Below are 20499 nucleotides of genomic sequence, written 5' to 3'. Positions count from 1 at the left end.
CTAAAATGATTGTTTGTGAACTCCCAGCAAACACAGAACGTTTCCCTAACGTTCCCATTTTATAAACCAAACTAAGAACTGCTCTTTTAACCATAAACTGAGATATGGCTATGCAACGATTTGTTCGAAAGAACCGACTCCCTGAAGTGAATCGCACTAGGCGGAAGCAATGATCAGTCGCGGCGCTGAGCCGGTGATATTTTCAGGTTGCACAAAACCGTGCAGACAGTAACATTTCACAGTAAAATATTACATTCGTAGCCGGATAAAAGATGTCAACGAAACAAGTGACCTGCAGGTAAAGAGAAACGCATAACCGTCATAACACAGCCATCAAAGCATCGCTGACTGCAGTAAATAAGGTCAATGATAATATCATCATGACTTTGACATGAGAGAAAATGGTGTAGCTGGACTGACGCATCGGATCTCTGACATTTACACATTTATTCAGCATCTCATGCTCTGATTCAGGTGTGTTGATGATGTTTTGTGTGTGTGTGTGCGTGTGTGCAGGTATTTCCTGCACGGTGTGTGTCGTGAGGGCAGCAGGTGTTTGTTCTCTCACGATCTGACCACGAGCAAACCTTCAACCATCTGCAAATACTACCAGAGAGGGGTCTGTGCCTATGGAGACCGATGCAGGTGACGCAAATATCATGTTTTAAACCTTTCTGCATGCATTTTGCTGAGTAACTAGGCATATTTTATGAGTGATTCTTCAATTTGTCTTTGATGACGTTTGTACTGGCGCGAGGGCGGGGCTAGCTGTCACTCTTAGAGATCCACCAATAGCAAACCACAACCATCCAATCAATTCCCCACGGACACAATCAAGCCCTACATTTGTTCTTGTTTGAGAAGCGTTTCACACTATTGACCCCTTTTCATTTAGTAAACATTGTGACGTTTTTTTGTGGGCGGAGCTTAGGTGGAGGCAAAAAGATTCCCCTGGCCGCTTAACTAAAGCTAGTTAACAAGTTTTGTTACCTTTTTTTTTTAAACAATGACTGGAGAAAATCCGAAATCCGATTTTATCTTAATATGTAAGGTCACTGTCCAGGACTGCGATTGTTATGTGCAAAAGTTAACTTTAATGGACGGAACCAGATTGGCCCGACCTGTACACACTCACTCAATGGATGATCTGACTGGATTAATGTTAACCTTACCTCGATTGAGTGGCCTGATATCTACACCTGATAGAGAAACCGAGCGTAAAGAGAAACCAAGGGCGTATAAATGTTTAGATGCCTATAACTATGTGCTAAAAGGTTACGTACACGACTTGTATGATACGATCCACAGTTCTTCCTAGCCAGCGCCAAGGCCACAAGACGACTATGTAAAGAGTGACATTACAGTGCAATTTTAAAGATATTTTTGGAAAAAATTCCAGATAGAGCAATTTAATTTTTGAACTTTATGTATTTGATTATTCTTTCTTACCAGGTTGTTCAAAAAGTCTAGTCACAATCAATCACAAAACAATGTATATACAATCACAGATCATTCACAAATACAAAAAGTGGAGAAAAGTGACTTTAATAACAGAATGAAAAGGTCCCATAACTGAAGAATCATCATGTATGTCTCATATATGTATTAGATGTGTGTTATGTGTGTTGTGTGATAGATATGATCATGTGAAACCGTGTGGCCGTGGCGCAGCGGTCGAGAACCCGAACAGATCCGGGTCAGCGCCGGGACCCGCTCCACCAGCAAACACTGGCAAACCTGGCAAAAAACCACTGGTGCTGAGAGACAAAGGTACGATACCCTCATGTCACGATTCGATACATATCACGATACTGAACTCACGATACCATATTATTTCGATACTCCAAGACATATAATATAAGGTTAACAAAAAATGTACTGTTGATTAAAATGCTAAATTTGATATTACATTGTGTGTGTAAATGAATAGTCTTGGACTTGGTGCTGAAACCCAAAGCACAGGACAATAGAGACACCAGAATAACAATATTCATGATTCTGAAGATGAAAATACTGAATTATTTTAGACGAATATGCTTTCACTGTCACTGACTAGATATATTTTAAATAATGTAGAACACTTTTTACTGGTAACATCAGACATCTGCCATTATCAGGACACACAAATATTCCCCACTGCATTATTATACATTATATGCAACATTATATATAGTAGTTTAATGTAGTACTGACACCAAAACTCTGAAAACGTGAATTTGTTTCTCACACAGTAATTTTTAGTTTGGGTGAACTATCCACATAATGGGTCTCATTCATGAAACACGAGCAGAACGAATTTTTGTGTAAATCGTGTGTAAAGTGGTTCTGGCGTAAATTTTCGGATTCATTAAAATGTTTGTATTTTCCAAATGTTAGTTGGTACGCAAGAAATCTACACCTGCTCCCAGCCATGCGTAAATAGTGCGCTTAACACCCGAACGTTTTGCTCATTAATAAGGCTGCATTTTAATTCACCTTAATCGGGTACATATTTGCACAGCATTTTGAAAAAATATTATATATAGTAATTACATACGTTTTTTCTTATTATTAGAGGTCGACCGATAGTGGATTTTACCGATACCGATATCTAGGTTTGACCGTACATGCCGATAACCGATAAATCAACGATATTTTTTTTAATGGATACTGGATTAAAAACAAACATCATACTCACAATAAAACAGTGCTGAACTGAAATGTGCTCAATTAAATAAATAAATAAATAAATATGAATATATTAAAACTTTATACAGAAAATAATTTAAACATTAAAATATTACAGGTTTTGTTAGCTATAACCTAGAACGTACATTTCATAGGTAACACTTAGCAAGTCCCATTTGTAAACAAGGATGTATTAACTAGCTTTCATGAACTATATGCATAATGCAATATACCTTTTTACTGCATGTATTAATATGAGCAATACAATTGTACCTTTATCATTCATGTTAGTTCATTCATAGTACATTAACTAAGGTAATAAAAGATAAAATAAGAATTAAAACTCCATTTCAAATGCATTAGTAAATGTTGAAATTAACAAACTACCGTAACAATGAATAATTCTTCTACAACTTGTATTAATCTTACTTAATGCTAAAAATGGAATGTTATTGTAAAGTGTTACCATTTCATATGATTCCAAAGAGTCGTGCTTAAAGATGGCCATTAAAATGTAATAAAAGACCTGTAGTATGTATACGTAATATAGCCTATAGTCTCTCACTTTATTTGCTTCTATATTTTAGAACACTTGATGATTATCTAATCAAAATAACAAGATCTATTGTAGTGATTAAAAAGATCTTAAATCGAACGCGTTTCTGATTAGTTTACGTTTCCGTCGGCTGCATGAACATATCAATGTTGAGAAAGCAATCACGTCACTAGTTTTAGCAACTTCGTCGGCTAATGAATGCATATAAATGACCAGCCGGATAAAAATAATGCAAATAGATGGTAACAATTGCGCCATAAAACATTTGGGTCAGGTTTGCGTGTGTTTTTGTCACATTGCATTAACGGTTGACTGAGGTAATGTTAGAGTCCTCACAGCCTCGACGGCAAATACTGTTCTTTCTCTGCTGATGCAGCATCTTGTCAACAAATGAATTAATTTGTAATGATATGGCAATATGTAGCTACTTTAGTGTTATGTATTCATACCGTTTCGCTGTCGGTGTTTTAAATGTCAGCGCTCTCGCTGCGTGTTCTCTCCGTGCTGCGCGCTGCCTCACGTGTTAACGTAAACAACTTAGCCAGTGATAGTTTGTTATTTGTCCTCTAGAGGCCGCTCTCACTCTGTATAATGCCAGCAGTCTCTTCTGTTCTGAGCGCTCTCGTGCTGTGTAATGACCGCGCGCACTTCTCAGCCGCTCCAGCAACGGACGCAACCCGGAAAACTATCGGTGTGGATTTTTGCCGATAACGATAGTTCCACCGAACAACTATCGGCGCCCATTAATCGGCAAAACCGATGAATCGGTCGACCTCTACTTATTATGAGAGCCAGTAATAGCATCTGCGATGGTGGTCATTCTCCAGTTTGAATACTATTTTTCCGAAGTGAACTAATTCGTTTTTTGCTCTCAAGCTTAATGTCGAACCATTTTCTTCTCACTTCTGGGAATGTTCGATTAACAGATGAAACTCCATTAACTGCATCTGTAATATGCTGCCAAGCTTCCTTTTTTTTAGGACCCGATACGTCACTATGTACGCTTGAAAATAAATGTGACGTTTTGAATGAACTTCTGATAATAAAACTTCAATTTCTGCATCTGAGAATTTTTTTTTTCATTCGCATTCATGTCATAATATGATGCCCATATATAGTTGTCAGTCGGATTTAATGGGCGGGATTTATGGTAATTGAGAATGAACGTGCACGCGCATCCCATTTACGACTGATTGGAATTCATTAACACACACACACATTTCACTATCACATCTGACGTTTACGAAGTATTTGTGAATCAGGAGAAGAGTTTTCGGGAAGGTCTCTTTCGCGCAAATCACTCGCATATTTACTCGTATATTTACGAATGTTTCATGAATGAGACCCATTGTCACTATCCTCGATACATATTGTTGAATTTTTCTATTGCAATATATTGTGACACGATATATTGTTACACCCCTAATCTGCACTCATGACTGTAGCGCAGATACACTACATGCTACATTAGAAATGACGTAGCTTCTCCGTTCCCTCCTTCAGGGAACGAGGGTTACCATACGTAACCGAGACGTTTCCTTTAAAGGTGCAGTGTGTAATATTATCTGTTGTAGGGGTGGAACGGTACATGTATTTGTATTGAACCGAAACGGTACGGGCGTCACGGTTCGGTGCACGGGTTCTTTAGGGACACATAATGTGTATCATCGGCTTAGCTCTGAACGCGCGTTCACTTCAAACGTTGGCTTTATACGCGCGTCCTATTCGCTTTGGACTAGCCTCGAACTAGACGCGATAGACGCGAATTTGACGCTCTATTCGCATTTGGTGTGAACGCATAATGAACAGGCTGCGATGTCAAGATTGCAATGCTGGAGTGTGTGTGTGTGTGCGAGAGAGAGAGAGAGAGGCGCGGGCGCGATCGAACTGTGTGTGTGTGAGAGAGAGAGAGAGAGAGAGAGAGAGGCGCGGGCGCGATCGAACAGTGGAAAAATAAAAAACATACTCCGTCATTTTGTTCATACAGATCCTTAAACATGCAAAGTGTTTACTTATATTTGTGTACACTTGCAATAAAACACAACATTGTGCTTTTGTCACACTGTAAACTCTTGTCAAACTGTAACCTACAACTGTCACTAGGGATGGGGCCGATCCAGTATCGGTATCGGGACCGATACCAGCGTAATTCACGTATCGGATTTTCCCGATCCAACCTGCGGAGATATCCGATATCCATGAGCCATGTCTGCGCTTTAACGTTGTCTGCTGAAATGACTCCAAAAGTGATTCCCGCCGGCTAGTCTGCTAGCTGGCTGCAAACTGCGGACTGGGGCGCGGCTCAATGAGACACAGAGTTATGAGACACGCCTCCGCTCAGGAATCCATTCCGCAGTTTGCAGCCATCTAGCAGGAAAGCATTGAGCAGCATTATGTCCACTGTGGAAATACTTCACACTGGAAACACTGCGGAGCAAGACAGCAAAAAGCAATGTTTGCAAAGCCGTAATTCAGAGAGGTGGAAGCTCCCTCGCATCGGTCAACACAACGAATGCAATCAAACATTTAAAAAAACACCACGTTAAAGAGCACGAGGATTTTTTAGCCAGGGGGCAGAAAGACAACGGGAACCGTTTTATTGATAGAGAAAGTGTGTGTTGCACACTGAGTCCGAAATTCGAAATTTTCGCACGTTAAAAAATAAATACGTCCTCACGTTATGTCAATCACGCTTGCACACTGCCACTGAAACTTTTGTCCGTCAAAAAAAAAAATTGAATCGGGTTCGATTTTCTGCGTTTTTCGCATCCGTAGCAAGCAGTTTGAATGGTGTTTTGACAATTCAGAGCCACCGAATCACGAATACGATTTCGGACTCCGTGTGCAAGGGCCTTAAGATGTTTACAGTTATTGCACTTTTCCTATATTTCTAATATTTGACATTTTAAAACCTTGATTTATTTATGCTACAAGAGCCAGTGTACTTGATTTGTGCTGTTCAGATGCACACTGTTTTATTGATAGTGTGTGTGTAAGATGTTTACACTTGCACGTTTCTTATATTTCAAGATTTAAGTATTTGACATTTTGGGAATGTAATAAATATTGACATGACAATCAATTTGAAACCCTTACAGTTGCATATTTGATTTCAGAATGGGATTTTTCCTGTTAACAGGATTTCCTGTTTTTCTGACTTCCTTTTCTGACCTTATACTTACCTAAAGTTGCCTTTTGGGACATACATGCATACATACGTACATATCACACTTGCCTGTTGAGAGGAGTTTATTTCAGCATCATATAAAATCAACAATAATGATAATAATAATATTTAAGCAAACAGCTCTGGTATCGGAATAGAATCGGTATCGCCCAATATCCAAATTCAGGTATCGGGATCGGATCGGAAGTGAAAAAATGTGGATCGGTGCATCCCTAACTGTCACCCAACCAAAATCACACACACACACACTGTTTTAAAGCAAAACATATTTATCCAACTCCATTTCAAAACAGTCTGTGGGTCCCGTCTTTTGGACATTCATCATATTGCATTGGTTTTCATTTCTTGTCCTCAGAGCACTAATCTTACACATTCTACATTGATTAAAAAAGAAAATGTGTTTTTAATGGTAGTATTATTTTATACAGAAATCAATTATTTATAATTCAGATGAGAATAATGTTACATTGTTAATTAATAATGTTAATTAAAATTAAGGAAAACAAATATATTGATCTGAAATATAGCAAAATAATTTTAAATTAATTCAGGTACAATTACCAAACATATCGCAAGGTCTTTTTGTCTTTTTATTAATTTAATTAATAAACTAATTATATGAAACTATTGTCAGTGCACTACAAATAAACTGGTTCTATGCCTTTATTAATAAAACTTATTTAAAAAATACAATGCCTTCTGCATTTTTGTTTTGCTTTTCCCTCCATTGTACCGAAATCGTACCGAACCGTGATGTCTGAACCGAGGTATGAACCGAACCGTGACTTCTGTGTACCTTTCCACCCCTAATCTGTTGACAGAAATGCAATATCACATACATAACTGTGTTTTCAGTGGTTAAATAATGAAGCGTTGAGTTTTATTAGCTCAGAATGAGGCGTTTCTCTCTACACACACCGCGGGTTCGCTTACATCCACATGTTTCTACGTTGGCCCTGAGCGGACAAACGCGTTTTGTCACTATGTTGTTCTTCGTGTAAAGAAGCTGCTAAAGTCAGCGAATAAAACACTGACACAATGATGAACAAGTAGCTATAACATATTGTTTTACTGAATAATTAAGTAAACCTAATTTCTTAATTTATCTTTGTAAAGAAATCTCATTTCTTAACTGACTACTGTCGTGTGTGTGTTGTGCAGCTCTGGGTCCGTTTGGAGGCGAGAGTGCCGAGGACTGCTGGGACTACATAATAATAATTAACTATAGCCAATAATTAAGTAAACTTAATTTCTTAATGTATCTTTGTAAAGAAACCTCATTGCTTAACTGGCTACTCTCTGCTGTCTCAGACGACGACATCACTTCCTGTTGGCCACCGTAACTTCTGTTGGGTGCAATTCGCAACCTCACCACTAGATGCCACTAATATTTACACACTGCACCTTTAAGAACGAATGAAAGGAGCAGCAGCAACACAGTTTCTTTCGTTTCTCTTGAACTTTCAGAAATCAATTGAAATGTGAACGAGTCGAGTCTTTTCCCAATAGACCCCGGAGAGATTGTAATGTTATGTTGTGTGTGTTGTCAGCTCTGGGTCCGTATGGAGGAGAGATTGTAATGTTGTGTGTGTGTTCTCAGCTCTGGGCCCGTATGGAGAGAGTGCCGAGGACTGCTGGGACTACAGGGACGCCAGCGCTCACGGTAAACCGCACTCGTACCTGGATGCCATTCGCTCCGGGCTGGATAGTTCTGAGAGTTCTGCCTCATCCGGCCCATATCCGGACACCGGGCCTCAGCCGCAGCTCTGCCCGTACCTGGCAGCGGGCCAGTGTAACTATGGCGACCGCTGCCCATATCTCCACGGCGACCTGTGTGAAATCTGCCGGCTCCAGGTTCTACACCCGCACGACCCTGAGCAAAGAGCAGCGCATGAAAAGGTGATTTCTATTGGTTTTCATTCGTTCAGTTCAGTTTTTTAATGCAGCAGATTGAGTGCAACAGTTGAAGTGAAGATATATAATATGTATTGCCTGTTTGATATACCCAAAATGAATCATGCCTCATGTTTAAACACCATCTACATGAGAGCTAGCGGCAAATTCCCGAAGTACATGAGCGCTGAACGGCCGCTGAAAAAAACAAGCTTTCAAATAAGTGCTGTTTATGTTTAAATCACATATTAGAGGTCTAAACAACTAAACAATTGACGCTTTCTGTTTTCTCCTCCACCAATGACGCTTTCTGCTCCACCATTGACGCTTTCTGTTTTCTGCTCCACCAATGACGCTTTCTGCTCCACCAATGACGCTTTCTGTTTTCTCCTCCACCATTGACGCTTTCTGTTTTCTCCTCCACCATTGACGCTTTCTGTTTTCTCCTCCACCAATGACGCTTTCTGCTCCACCAATGACGCTTTCTGCTCCACCAACGACGCTTTCTGCTCCACCAATGACGTTTCCTGTTTTCTCCTCCACCATTGACGCTTTCTGTTTTCTCCTCCACCATTGACGCTTTGTTTTCTCCTCCACCATTGACGCTTTCTGTACTCTCCTCCACCAATGACGCTTTCTGTTTTCTCCTCCACCATTTACGCTTTCTGTTTTCTCCTCCACCATTTACGCTTTCTGTTTTCTCCTCCACCAATGACGCTTTCTGTTTTCTCCTCCACCAATGACGCTTTCTGTTTTCTCCTCCACCATGGACGCTTTCTGTTTTCTCCTCCACCATTGACGCTTTCTGTTTTCTCCTCCACCATTGACGCTTTCTGTTTTCTCCTCCACCAATGACGCTTTGTTTTCTCCTCCACCATTGACGCTTTCTGTTTTCTCCTCCACCAATGACGCTTTGTTTTCTCCTCCACCATTGAAGCTTTCTGTTTTCTCCTCCACCAATGACGCTTTCTGTTTTCTCCTTCACCAATGACGCTTTGTTTTCTCCTCCACCAATAGACGCTTTCTGTTTTCTCCTCCACCAATGACGCTTTGTTTTCTCCTCCACCATTGACGCTTTCTGTTTTCTCCTCCACCAATGACGCTTTGTTTTCTCCTCCACCATTGACGCATTCTGTGAGAAATGCTGCCAGTGTAGATCCGGCAGAAACAAGCGGAGTGATACACACTGTGAAACGGTTTCTGTGTGATATTAGTAGAATATCGCACAGCTAGATAAGGCTCTCAGCCAATCAGAGTCGAGAACCGGTGTGATGGGGGGACTCCCAGCCATTTCTGCAAGAACTTGCTGCACAGTCTTTCCATTCCTTCCACCTGGGACATGGGAAAGTCGTAAAGTAGGAAGGGCCATTGCAGCCAGGGTATGATGCCATACTGAAAGCACCAGACTTTAAACTTCCTGAGCAATTGGCTGTGCTCGATTGCCTTGAGCCAGGTGTTCAGCTGGACCTTTGTATTAGTGAGATTGCCGCTGTCCTTTAGGGAGCTGTCGTACTGCTTTCCGAGGCATCGGATCCATTGATCTTGGATTGTTGGGATCTCAGAGCCTTGGATGTTGAAGATGTTTCTGGTTAGCTTTCCCTTCAAGATGCTGAGGCTCCTTGACTTTTCCGGTTTAAACTGCAGGCGTGACCATCTTTTCCAGTCCGCTCAAGATCCACTGTGTCCCCTGGATAGATGGAGTCATCACCGTCATCGGGCCTCTGCACTGCTTTCCTCCTGCCTTTAGCAACAGATTCATAGCCGCTATGAACAGGGCCACGGAAATCGTGCATCCTGCCATGATGCCCATGATACCTCTGATGGAACTCGATAGTGATCCAATGCCTTTCGGATCAGCTGGTGTGGGACGCTTGGGTAGACTTTGGCGAGGTCCAGCCAAATGTGTTTTGCGCTTACTCTTGGCTTCGTTGATGAGCTGGCTTATCACTGCTGTATGCTCCAGGCAGCCGGAATATCCCGGTACTCCTCCTTTTTGAACTCTTTTTGGACGATGAACTCATTGGCGAGCAAGTATGTTGTTAGCCTTTTGGCGATGATGGACCAGAAGATTTTCCCCTCTACGTTCAGCAAGGAAATCTCCCGGAACTGGTCGAGTCTTGTGGAATTTAGCTCTTTTGGCCCAAAGCAGCCCTCAGCGAGAGTCCAGAGCCTGGGTTACAGCTTCTTCATCCACAGTGTCCGTAGGAGCTTTGAGATCCTTTTCAGCAGAAATGGGCAGCATTTGCAGATTTTATAGGTGGTGCCTGATGGTCCTGGTGCTTATCCCACCCATGCTTTTGTCTAGGAGTGCGCCGATCCGATACTCAGTATTGGTATTGCTCCGATACTGCCATTTTTTGCCAGATCGTTTATCGGCCAGACGAGATCATCCAAATCCGATATGCTCGCTGTGACTCCATGTTGCTTCAAGGGCATCATTCAGCACAACGGATTCAACCGTTTCGTGCCGCTCTGAATTGGAGCCTTTCATAATATTACAATACTTTTACTGTTTATTGATAGCCTTAGTTGTTCTGTCCTATCTATCATATGTTGCTGCTTCATTAAAAAGCTGCGCTTCAAATTTTTAAATAAATGTCTTTTAATTATATAGTATACTGTATATATTGTCCGTATAAGTTAGGAAAAAGTCAAGCTTGATGCCTTTCACAAAATAATAATCACAGTCTCTTCCCCACAGTGAGGCATACAGATACAGACAGTTTATTAGGTAATTAGGCACTGTTTTTTTAATTATTATTTTAGTATCGGATCGGTACTCGGTATCGGCCAATACTGAATCCCAGATATCGGAATCGGTATCAGAGGAAAAAAAGGCGGATCGTGCCACCCCTACTTTTGTCTAGTGCTGCCGCGATTAGTCGACTTAGTCGACGTAATCGACCATGCAAATTAGTCCACGGCAATTTTTTTAGTCGACGTGTCGTTTTACTATTGACCGCTATTTATTTTTGGTCTCCCGTCACAAACGGCTCACTGTAATTCACCTCCACACACCAGTCTGTGCGCCGTGCGCCGTGCGCCGTGCGCGCCCTGCTGGTTTATCTGCTATCATTTTCCTTCACGTTCCCGCCCGCCTTCACTGCTTTGATATGAAAAATTGCGGAGGCAGGTGACGGAGCTTTCACAGTGCGCTCGTTTGCTGCGGTCCGAGTCCGAGCGCGAGCGCGATTGTTCCCGGCGCCCCCCGCAGCGTTGGTCTGGTTTCACACTCAATTCTATCGAACCCTGTTGAGTTTCCGTGCATCTTATGCCATCGCAAACGTGCACGGCGCATGATAGAAAACAGAACGCGGGTCAATATATTGTGTTTTTCAAACGGACTCTTTTGAGGAGACAGTGGATTTCCAAATGTGTTGCCCTGATTGCACGCGCAATGCGCGAATACACTGCAGACTCAACTCTCGCGTATCCAAGGTAAATCATCAACACTATCATCCCTTACATGTGTTTTATTTAACTAAATGCATCATAATCAGCTAAAACGCATGGGCAGGTTACTTAACTTCCTGAACAAGCGCTCCCGAGTCCGTGTTGCTTTCACATTCACGCGAACCGCGGCACGGGCCCGCCATGCACGCAAGTGTAAACGCGAGCTACATAACTGCGTGCCTGCCTGCTTTCAGCGCGACTCATAGTGGGCTAGTCCAGACTCTTTCAATTCAATTCCAATTTATTTGTATAGCGCTTTTCACAGAAAATGCATTGCATCTACTTTACTATTCAGAGTGATGTTATCAGTTATGCTTTTCAGAAATGTACATAAATTAATCATTATTAGCTTACTGTACATTTTTTAAGGCAGAACAAAGAGCTAATTTAAGTAATACATACATGTTTGTTATTAGAGGATTAGATTAGGACTCTGACTAATATGGAATAGCCTAATGGAAATGCAGATACTTAATGCTTAGATTGTTAATACATAATGTTTTTGAACAGGTGACATTTTATGTTTTGGCCCTTCAGTTGAGTTCAAAATAAAATGGACACAACGAAATAAACACTTGATTTTTTGTTTAATTAGTCGTTTAGATTAGTCGACTAATCGAAAAATTAGTCGAAAGATTAGTCGTTAGAAAATTAGTCGTTAGTGGCAGCACTACTTTTGTCACCACTTCCCTCACTTCATCCATGGTGAAGTCTGGCATGTTAAAGGGGGTGTGTGGTATGAGAATCGGCATTTGGAAAGGACATTCACCTAGAGGAATACCTCTGGAGGAGTCTTTGTGTGCAGCCGCCACACTGTTTTCTATTTCCTCCTTTGCACATGAAAGGGTCCCACCCTTAGGCTTTCCTAGTAGGTCTGCTGTGAATTGGAAAGGGTTGTTAAAAAAGGCTTTCCTCTTTCGGTGCTTCTCCCTCTGCTTCTCCCGTGTGGTCTCATCTCTCCGAAGCTGGATTAGCGCTCGTTCTTGAATAGCCCTCCGCAGATGTTGCCTCTTCTTTTGGCTTCGGCCTTTTGTCTTTCCACATCTGTTCTCATAGTCCTTTTTCCATTGTCCGGGTCTTTGACCATTGATCCATCCGATGGCACATTACCCCCCCTCCTCACTTTGTTCAGAACTCGTACCTTTTTGTGCAGTGCTTCGGGGTGCTAGCCCTAACACTATTGCGTGCGGTGTTTCCAAGCTGTCGTCCGTTCTTTCACTGATGTCCGTGACCGCCAATGGGCCTCTCCCCATGCTCTCGACAATAAGGTGAAGTAAACATGTAGGAAATGTAGGAACTACACTAACTATGGTGATGCATATCTTCTTCCGAGATGGTATTCCTTGGAGCATCCACGTTGTGGAACCCTTCCGCATTGTCAGCAGGGATCTCAGGGTCTCAGGTGTTTCGCCCCTTAACCTGAACACCTCGCCTGACTGGGGCAGCGAAGACTGACTAGCCTTCACCTGCAGAAGGGTTCCAACTGTGGGCCACAGCCATCTTGAGCTGAATTAACTGTTGTATAAAAAAAAATATATATATAATGTTTGTATGACTATGTTGACAGGTGTTTTGTTTTAGTAATAATGTAGAAACTTTTCTCATAATCGCATTTCAACTTCATTTTTAAAAGTAAATTTAAAGTCCCCCTGTGGTGAAAATCCAGCTTTTAATGTTGTTTGTTTATGTGGTGTTTTTAATATGCTTAAGTCGACACCATTGCTGAGTATTTTCTCCTTAAAACTGCAGTGAACCAAAGACAGTCTCAAAAACGCCTATCAGATCATCGTGTGATCGTCAACGAATGGATCTCTAAGCTGCTGTGAGTGAGTGGAGGCAGGGCTCATTTAAATATTCATAGAACCGCCCATACTAAATGTGGCAAGGGTGTCGAATTACATTCAAGCTATTTTAAGACATGAATACATTTTTTCAAGAAAAGAAAACGTTAAAAATGTCATTTTGGTTTGAGTTTTAAGGGCTAAAATGATTGACTACAGGGGACTTTAAATACGTTTAATGCTGATTCTGTCATTTGCAGTGCTTAATGGGATAAGTAGTACATTTTAATGAATTTAAGTGCACTGTCTTGCAAAAAAAGTTACATTAGGTAGAGTATGACTCGTGTCACATGATGATGCTGATGCTGATGATGCTGATTCTGTCTGGTCTCAGATGTGCATGGCGGCCTTCGAGATGGACATGGAGCGGGCGTTCGCGGCTCAGCAGAGTCAGGATAAGCAGTGTAAGATCTGTCTGGATGTGGTGTACGAGAAGACGTCTCCGTCGGAGCGGCGCTTCGGGATCCTGTCGAGCTGCGTACACACGTACTGTCTGAGCTGCATACGCCAGTGGCGCTGCGCCGAGCAGTTCCAGAACCAGATCCGAAAGTGAGTCAGTCCACTGGGATGGACTTTTAATTATTCATAACTAGTGGTGGAACAGATCACAAAAATCACGGTTCGGATCATTTACGTTTTTTGAGCCACGGATCGGATAATTTTTCAGATCAGCAAAAAAATTTAATATAATATATATATATATATATGTATATATGGGATTGGGGGCGGGGGGTGTAACTTTACTTTTCATTTATTATTTAATGCTCCCTTGGAGTTCTTCGATACTACATCAAAAACTACTAGCCTAGATAAAGTTCACACATTATTAAAGACAAGTGAACAGTCAGTAATAAAATAAAAACAAATACACACATTACAAGCATGAGATGAATACTAAATAACAAAGTCTAACAGTAGTAATCAGGTACATGAATTAATAATTAAGCCTGGATGTAAAATAACACTTTGTTCACTGTATAAATTAAAAAGCTGTATTTTGTTGTTTTATTAACATTAATGACACAGACAACAGCAGGAATATTAGGCTGCTGTCACTTTAGGACCGAAAAAACTGACAAACATCTGGTTTCTTTCTGGTCACTCATGACATGACTTATTTAGACATAAATTTTGTGTCCGTTCAAGGACAAGGAAACGCGAAAGAAGAATCAATTCTGTGTTCTAGCGCTGTCTGAAACGCGCCTCTCTCTTTCTCTCTCTCTCTCTCTCTCTCTCTCTCTCTGCGCGTGCTCTTCGTGTGTGCGGTTGTGAACACAGATAACGCGCAAGTCACGATTTTCGCCTCTTCTGCGTTTAAAATTGTTTAAATGTGTTAAACAAAACACTCCAAATTATAAACTTTCACTCTATGATGGTTAAATTTAGCAGTTAATCCGCGAGTCACACGCGTGCCGAACCGCGGGAACTCATCCGTACGCATCACGATCACCTGCGATCCGTTGCACCCATAATTATAACTAAAAAATTTCTTGCAGGAATAACATTCATATGCTTTTGAATCCTAAATGTTTCCAAACCCTTTGGTCAAAAACGTGTGTGTGTGTTAGTGAATCAATGTCCGAATATAACAAAAGGTGAAATTAAACTAGACGGATATCTAGGTTTATAAACTCGTGACTTTGAGTAATAAAGTGAAGCAATCAAGAAAACGGAGTTTGCTTCTACCTAGCAACAGAAGGGTTTGCATATGAAGAACCAATCAAATTGTAGGGAAATTATGCAATGTATCATGTAATTTTTGCCATGCTCCTTTTCTATAAAAACTGTAGTTTTCTTTTTGCTGGTGGGATTCTCTCTGAAATTGGTCTGAGATCCTCCGGCAGTGATTAAAGCTTATTCGAAGGCATTGGCTGGAGTCTAGGGGTGTGACAATATATCGCAATACAAAAATGCAACAATATGTATTGTGTATAGTTCACCCAAAATAAAAATTACTGTTTGAGGAAAAATTAAAGTTTTTAGAGTTTTAGTGTCAGTACTACATTAAACTATTATATATAATGTTGAATATAATGTATAATAATGCAGTAGGGGATATGTATGGCTCCTGATAATGCCAGATGTCTGATGTTACCAGTAAAAGTGGCCGACATTATTTTAAATATATCTAGTCAGTGACAGTGAAAGCATATTCGTCTAAAATAATTCAGTATTTTAGCTTCAGAATCATGAATATTGTTATTCTGGTGTCTCTATTGTCCTGTGCTTTGGGTTTCAGCACCAAGTCCAAGAATATTCATTTACACACACAATGTAATATCAAATTTAGCATTTTAATCATCAGTTAATTTTTTGTAAACCTTTTATCATATGTCTTGGAGTATCGCAATAATATCGTATCGTGATATGTATCGTGATATGTATCGAATCGTGACATGAGGGAATCGCTACACCCCTAGTGGAGTGTTTAGTTATTGCTGTGCAGCAGTTTAGTGGAGCTCTAGAGGCGTTATTCCCAAGTGACAGTGTTCAAAAGGGAACGAGATGTCGCTCAACTCAGTGTGAGACTCTTAGATGCCGTCCAGTAACTCCAGAGTTACTGGCTGAACTCCAGAGTTCAGCGTAACTCCAGAGTTCAGCGTAACTCCAGAGTTCAGAGTAACTCCAGAGTTACTACAGACTGAGTTACTGTCCAGTAACAGTAACTCATTATCACGATATTATTGCGATAGGGGCGGCAGTGGCTCAGTGGTTCATGTTGGTTGTCTACAAACCGGAAGGTTGGTGGTTCAATCCTCGGTTCCACCTGACCAAGTGTCGAGGTGTCCATGAGCAAGACACCTAACCCCAGCTGCTCCCGACGAGCTGGATGGCGCCTTGCATGGCTGCCGTCGCCCGTCGGTGTATGAATGAGAGAGTGAATGGGTGAATGTGAGGCAAATTGTAAAGCGCTTTGGTGGCCATTGGGTCTGTGAAAGCGCTATATAAATGCAGTCCATTTACCATTTAACATTTACCTGAGAATTAGGAGTATAATTTTTTTAAGTGTTGACTGTAGACGGCCCAGGTAAAGGTATATCAGGTGTCTAGGGGAAACTCTAGGGCACCGCCCCGCTCTGCTTTCTCAGACGCCTGAGTGTTGTGGAGTAATGAAGTGTTATTGTGCACAGGTCTTGTCCTGAGTGCCGTGTGGTGTCGGAGTTCGTCATTCCCAGTATGTACTGGGTGGAAGACCAGGATGAGAAGAACCGCCTCATCGAGGAGTTCAAATCTGGAGTCAGGTACGAGTGAAACGGGTTTGTTTTGTGGCCTGGTAACAGAAGTACAGGTATATACAGGTATAGCTATAATTTACCTACAGGATTTCTACAGGGTTCAGTTTTTGCAGTGGAACACAACTGCATTCTTATAAAAATAGCAGCAGAAGAGGAATCAATTCTGTGTTCTAGCGCTGTCTGAAACACGCCTCTCTCTCTCTCTCTCTCTCTCTCTCTCTCTGCGCATACTCTTCGTGTGTGTGTGCGGCTGTGAGCACAGATAACGTGCAAGTCACGATTTTCGCCTCTTCTGCGTTTAAAATTGTTTAAATGTGTTAAACAAAACACTCCAAGTTGCATGTGCATGATTATCTACGTGAACAAGCAGTCAGTAATGTGATGAACAAATGCAGCGATTTTGATCAGTTCTTATTTCTTAAAAAGTCATGAAATGCATTTAAAGATCAGGGACAATAATATCCCTGTTAGCTTAAGTTAGCAGGGATATAATCAACAAAAACTAGAACAATTAAAAAATCATGTACATAACTTGAAATAAAATAAATGTTTACGTGACGTCATTAACCAACGTGGTTGAACGACCAATTTGCGACAATATGGTTTCGGGAAACAGTCGTGACTAGCTAGATGATTTCTTCAGCGATGCATCATCGCACTATAGTAATGAAGCCGCGAGTTACGGCGTTATACGGGAAACACACCCCTGGTGGACAGTTACTGTAACTGAGCTCATATTTATTAAAGCAATAAACCCTCCGAGAATAGTGGCAGTGATGGAACCGAACATGGCTTCACTTTAAAGAGCATCTGCAGTCCAAACAGAAATCAATAGAATACGAGGTTAAACGTTTGAGTGGCGTCTGTAAAGCCTTTGATCTTCCTTTGATCTGCACACAAACTAAGAGTTGGAAACTGTTTTCATCCATCAGTGCATTTATTCTCCAGTATTGGCAGAATGCAGATATATTCCTTTTGATATTATTAACGTGTATTAGGTGGTGCTGTGTTTTCTTTATATTGGTGTCTCCCTGAATCTGTTTCTGTGTATCTGTGTGTTGCAGTAAGAAAGCCTGTAAATACTTTGACCAGGGAAGAGGAACGTGTCCGTTTGGTGGAAAGTGTTTCTACATGCATGCGTACGCTGACGGGACGCGAGCAGAACCCGATAAACCCCGCAAACAGCTCAGTGCCGAGGGGAACGTCAGGGTAAAGACCACACACACACACACGTATATATGCAAATTACTATCCAAATCTTCATTATAATAATTCATTCGCTGAATAAAGGGGCGGGGCCTGGTTGAGTTAGTTAGTAGTGTGTTAAACTGGCGGTTATGGAAAGGGGCGGGACATTTCCCAAACACACTTGAATCGCTCGACCAATCACAACACACTGCTCCAGCCGACCAATCAGAGCACAGTGTGCTTTTCAGAAGGAGGGGCTTCATAGAGACAGGAAGTAAACAGAGCGTTACTGACAGACTGGGAAGAAAGGAGCCGCAACAAAACAGTGTGGCTGCAGTACCAAACGCTTCCACTAGAGGAAATTCGTCTCATTAATTTCCAATGTGCTCATTTTTGACCGCGAGGAGCACAAGTGGGACTGTTTCTTTTAGGACCATTTAACCTTTTTAAATCATATCCATGTTTTTTTGTGAGTGTGTGTTCACATAGCAAGTGCCAAAACCTTTCCCAAGTTTCGTACCATTCCAATGAAGTAAAAAATTAAATGTAACGTTTTTCAGAGGGTTAAAATGTGAAATATTGCCCTCTCCCTCTCTCTCTCTCTCTCTCTCTCTCTCTCTCTCTCTCTCTCTCTCTCTCTCTCTCTCTCTCTCTCTCTCTCTCTCTCTCAGTTTCTGAATTCAGTGCGTCTGTGGGACTTCATCGAGGAGCGAGAGCATCGTGGGCTTCCCCAGGACGAGGACGAGGTCAATGAACTGGGCGAACTCTTCATGCAACTCTCAGGAGCCGGAGACGAGAGCGGCTCCTCGGCCTCACATTGATCATATGACAATAACACGTATCGAGAGCGTTTCCTAAGACGACATTCTACCAGTGGTGCATTTCTGTGCGACAGCATATACTACATCTGTACGAGTATGAAATATATAAAGCACCTGTATCGTATCTGTAGGCTGCTATATTCTCCTGGGAGGATTTTTTTAACGCAAGGCCCAAAGATGAATGTATAAAAAAATGGGAACTAAAAATCACATTTTCAAATGCACTCAAGTAGTGTATGAAGTATAATAATGTTGTGTCAAAAAATGAATAATAAGTAGTAATTGTTGCACTTAGTTCAGATAGCATACATAATTTATTACATTTGGGCATCATGCAATATTACTGTGGTTTAAAAAAAAAAAAAGCATCCATTCGTTTTGTCACCAGTGAATGGACTTATCGGTATTTTTAGGATATTTACTTCATTTTGAATTCAGCTGATATCATAGTACTGAATTTCACTCGTCTGGTTTACTCTTGAATCTGATATGGGTTATTATATATTCATTTTCTGAACTGTATTGTTGAGTGACTCTGGAGCGAGTGTAATAAAGCGTTTCGTGAGCGATTGGTGTGTGTGTGTGTATTTCTGAGTGTTTGGCACAGATTCCTAGCCTGGATGCCAGCCCGAACCCCGCCCATAAAATTTTTTGGTCGGGAAGTTCGGTCTGGACTCAATCCATTGAGGAGTAATTATGATCAGTCAAAAAATGTTCGGGCCAATCAAATTGCCAGGGCGGGCTTTATACGATGATGGACAGATGGTCTGCAGGGATGGAATCATCACGTTATCAAAGAGCGCGATGACTGCAGCTGGAGAATTGAGATGTATAGATTCCGCTATCGCGCCTGTTGTAAAATAAATCGACAGCGCATTCATTTTAATAGACGAACAGAAAACTGCAATCAAGGCATTTATCGATCGGAAAGATATTTTTGCCGTCCTTCCTACAGGATTCGGCAAAAGTGTAACTTATCAGCTGGCTCCGATGGTCGCTAAGAAGATGGGACGCAATGAAACCCTGTGGTCGTTGTGGTTTCTCCTTTGGTCGCACTCATGGAGGACCAAGTAAAAGAAGCAACACTCGTTATTTTACTTCTTCCAGCGTGCGTGCATTTGAGTTCTGTAGTTGACAACTGTGCTATTCAAAGTAGTTGACTTACTGCGTTGCTCTGATTGGTTGTAGGTCTATTCAATTGAGTGCAGAGTTTTTTTTTCCTGGTTCGGTTAAGACACGCCTCATAATCAAAGCCCTATGGAGCAGTATCTGTCATGAGTCTGGTATCCTTCTAGCTCCCTCTTCTGGTTACACAGACACACTACCTCACACACCTTTAGTCACCCTCAGCTGTTTCTAGTTATACCCTTGTCACACTCATTCTCTCACACCTGTTCTCTTTTCCCTGATTTTCTGTGCTATTTCCTGCTCTCCCTTTTCCCTGTTTCTTTGCCAGATTATTCCATTCTCTACTCATGCAAGAAGCATCTTTTGACCTGCTGTATCTGTCCTGTCTGAATCCTGTCCTGTCTGAGTTTGATCCGTCATCCAGCCTGCTCAGGTCTATATCTATTTGTTCCATACTAACCCCTGCTCTACACTCTGTCCATCCCGCCTGCTGCAGACGAACGTCCTGGGCTTTATTCTCTGCAGACCA

At 41.5% G+C, this 20499-nt stretch overlaps 1 protein-coding gene across 1 annotated transcript; it reads left to right on the top strand.

Annotated features, from left to right (window-relative positions):
* Positions 1-142: 142 nt before the first annotated feature.
* On the top strand, positions 143-19411 carry mkrn2 (makorin, ring finger protein, 2). Its single transcript, XM_056266560.1, has 8 exons — positions 143-298; positions 517-645; positions 1637-1770; positions 8011-8309; positions 13932-14146; positions 16729-16839; positions 17898-18042; positions 18693-19411. Exons 1-8 carry the CDS (start codon positions 273-275, stop codon positions 18840-18842), a joined length of 1209 nt encoding a protein of 402 aa, XP_056122535.1. The 5' UTR covers positions 143-272; the 3' UTR covers positions 18843-19411.
* Positions 19412-20499: the final 1088 nt, after the last annotated feature.

The sequence above is a fragment of the Rhinichthys klamathensis genome, unplaced genomic scaffold, assembly GCF_029890125.1.
Source record: "Rhinichthys klamathensis goyatoka isolate OS25496 unplaced genomic scaffold, OSU_Roscu_1.1 h1tg000249l_1, whole genome shotgun sequence".
In the NCBI taxonomy this organism is placed as follows: Eukaryota; Metazoa; Chordata; class Actinopteri; order Cypriniformes; family Leuciscidae; genus Rhinichthys; species Rhinichthys klamathensis.
This window is presented reverse-complemented; position numbering and strand designations above follow the sequence as displayed.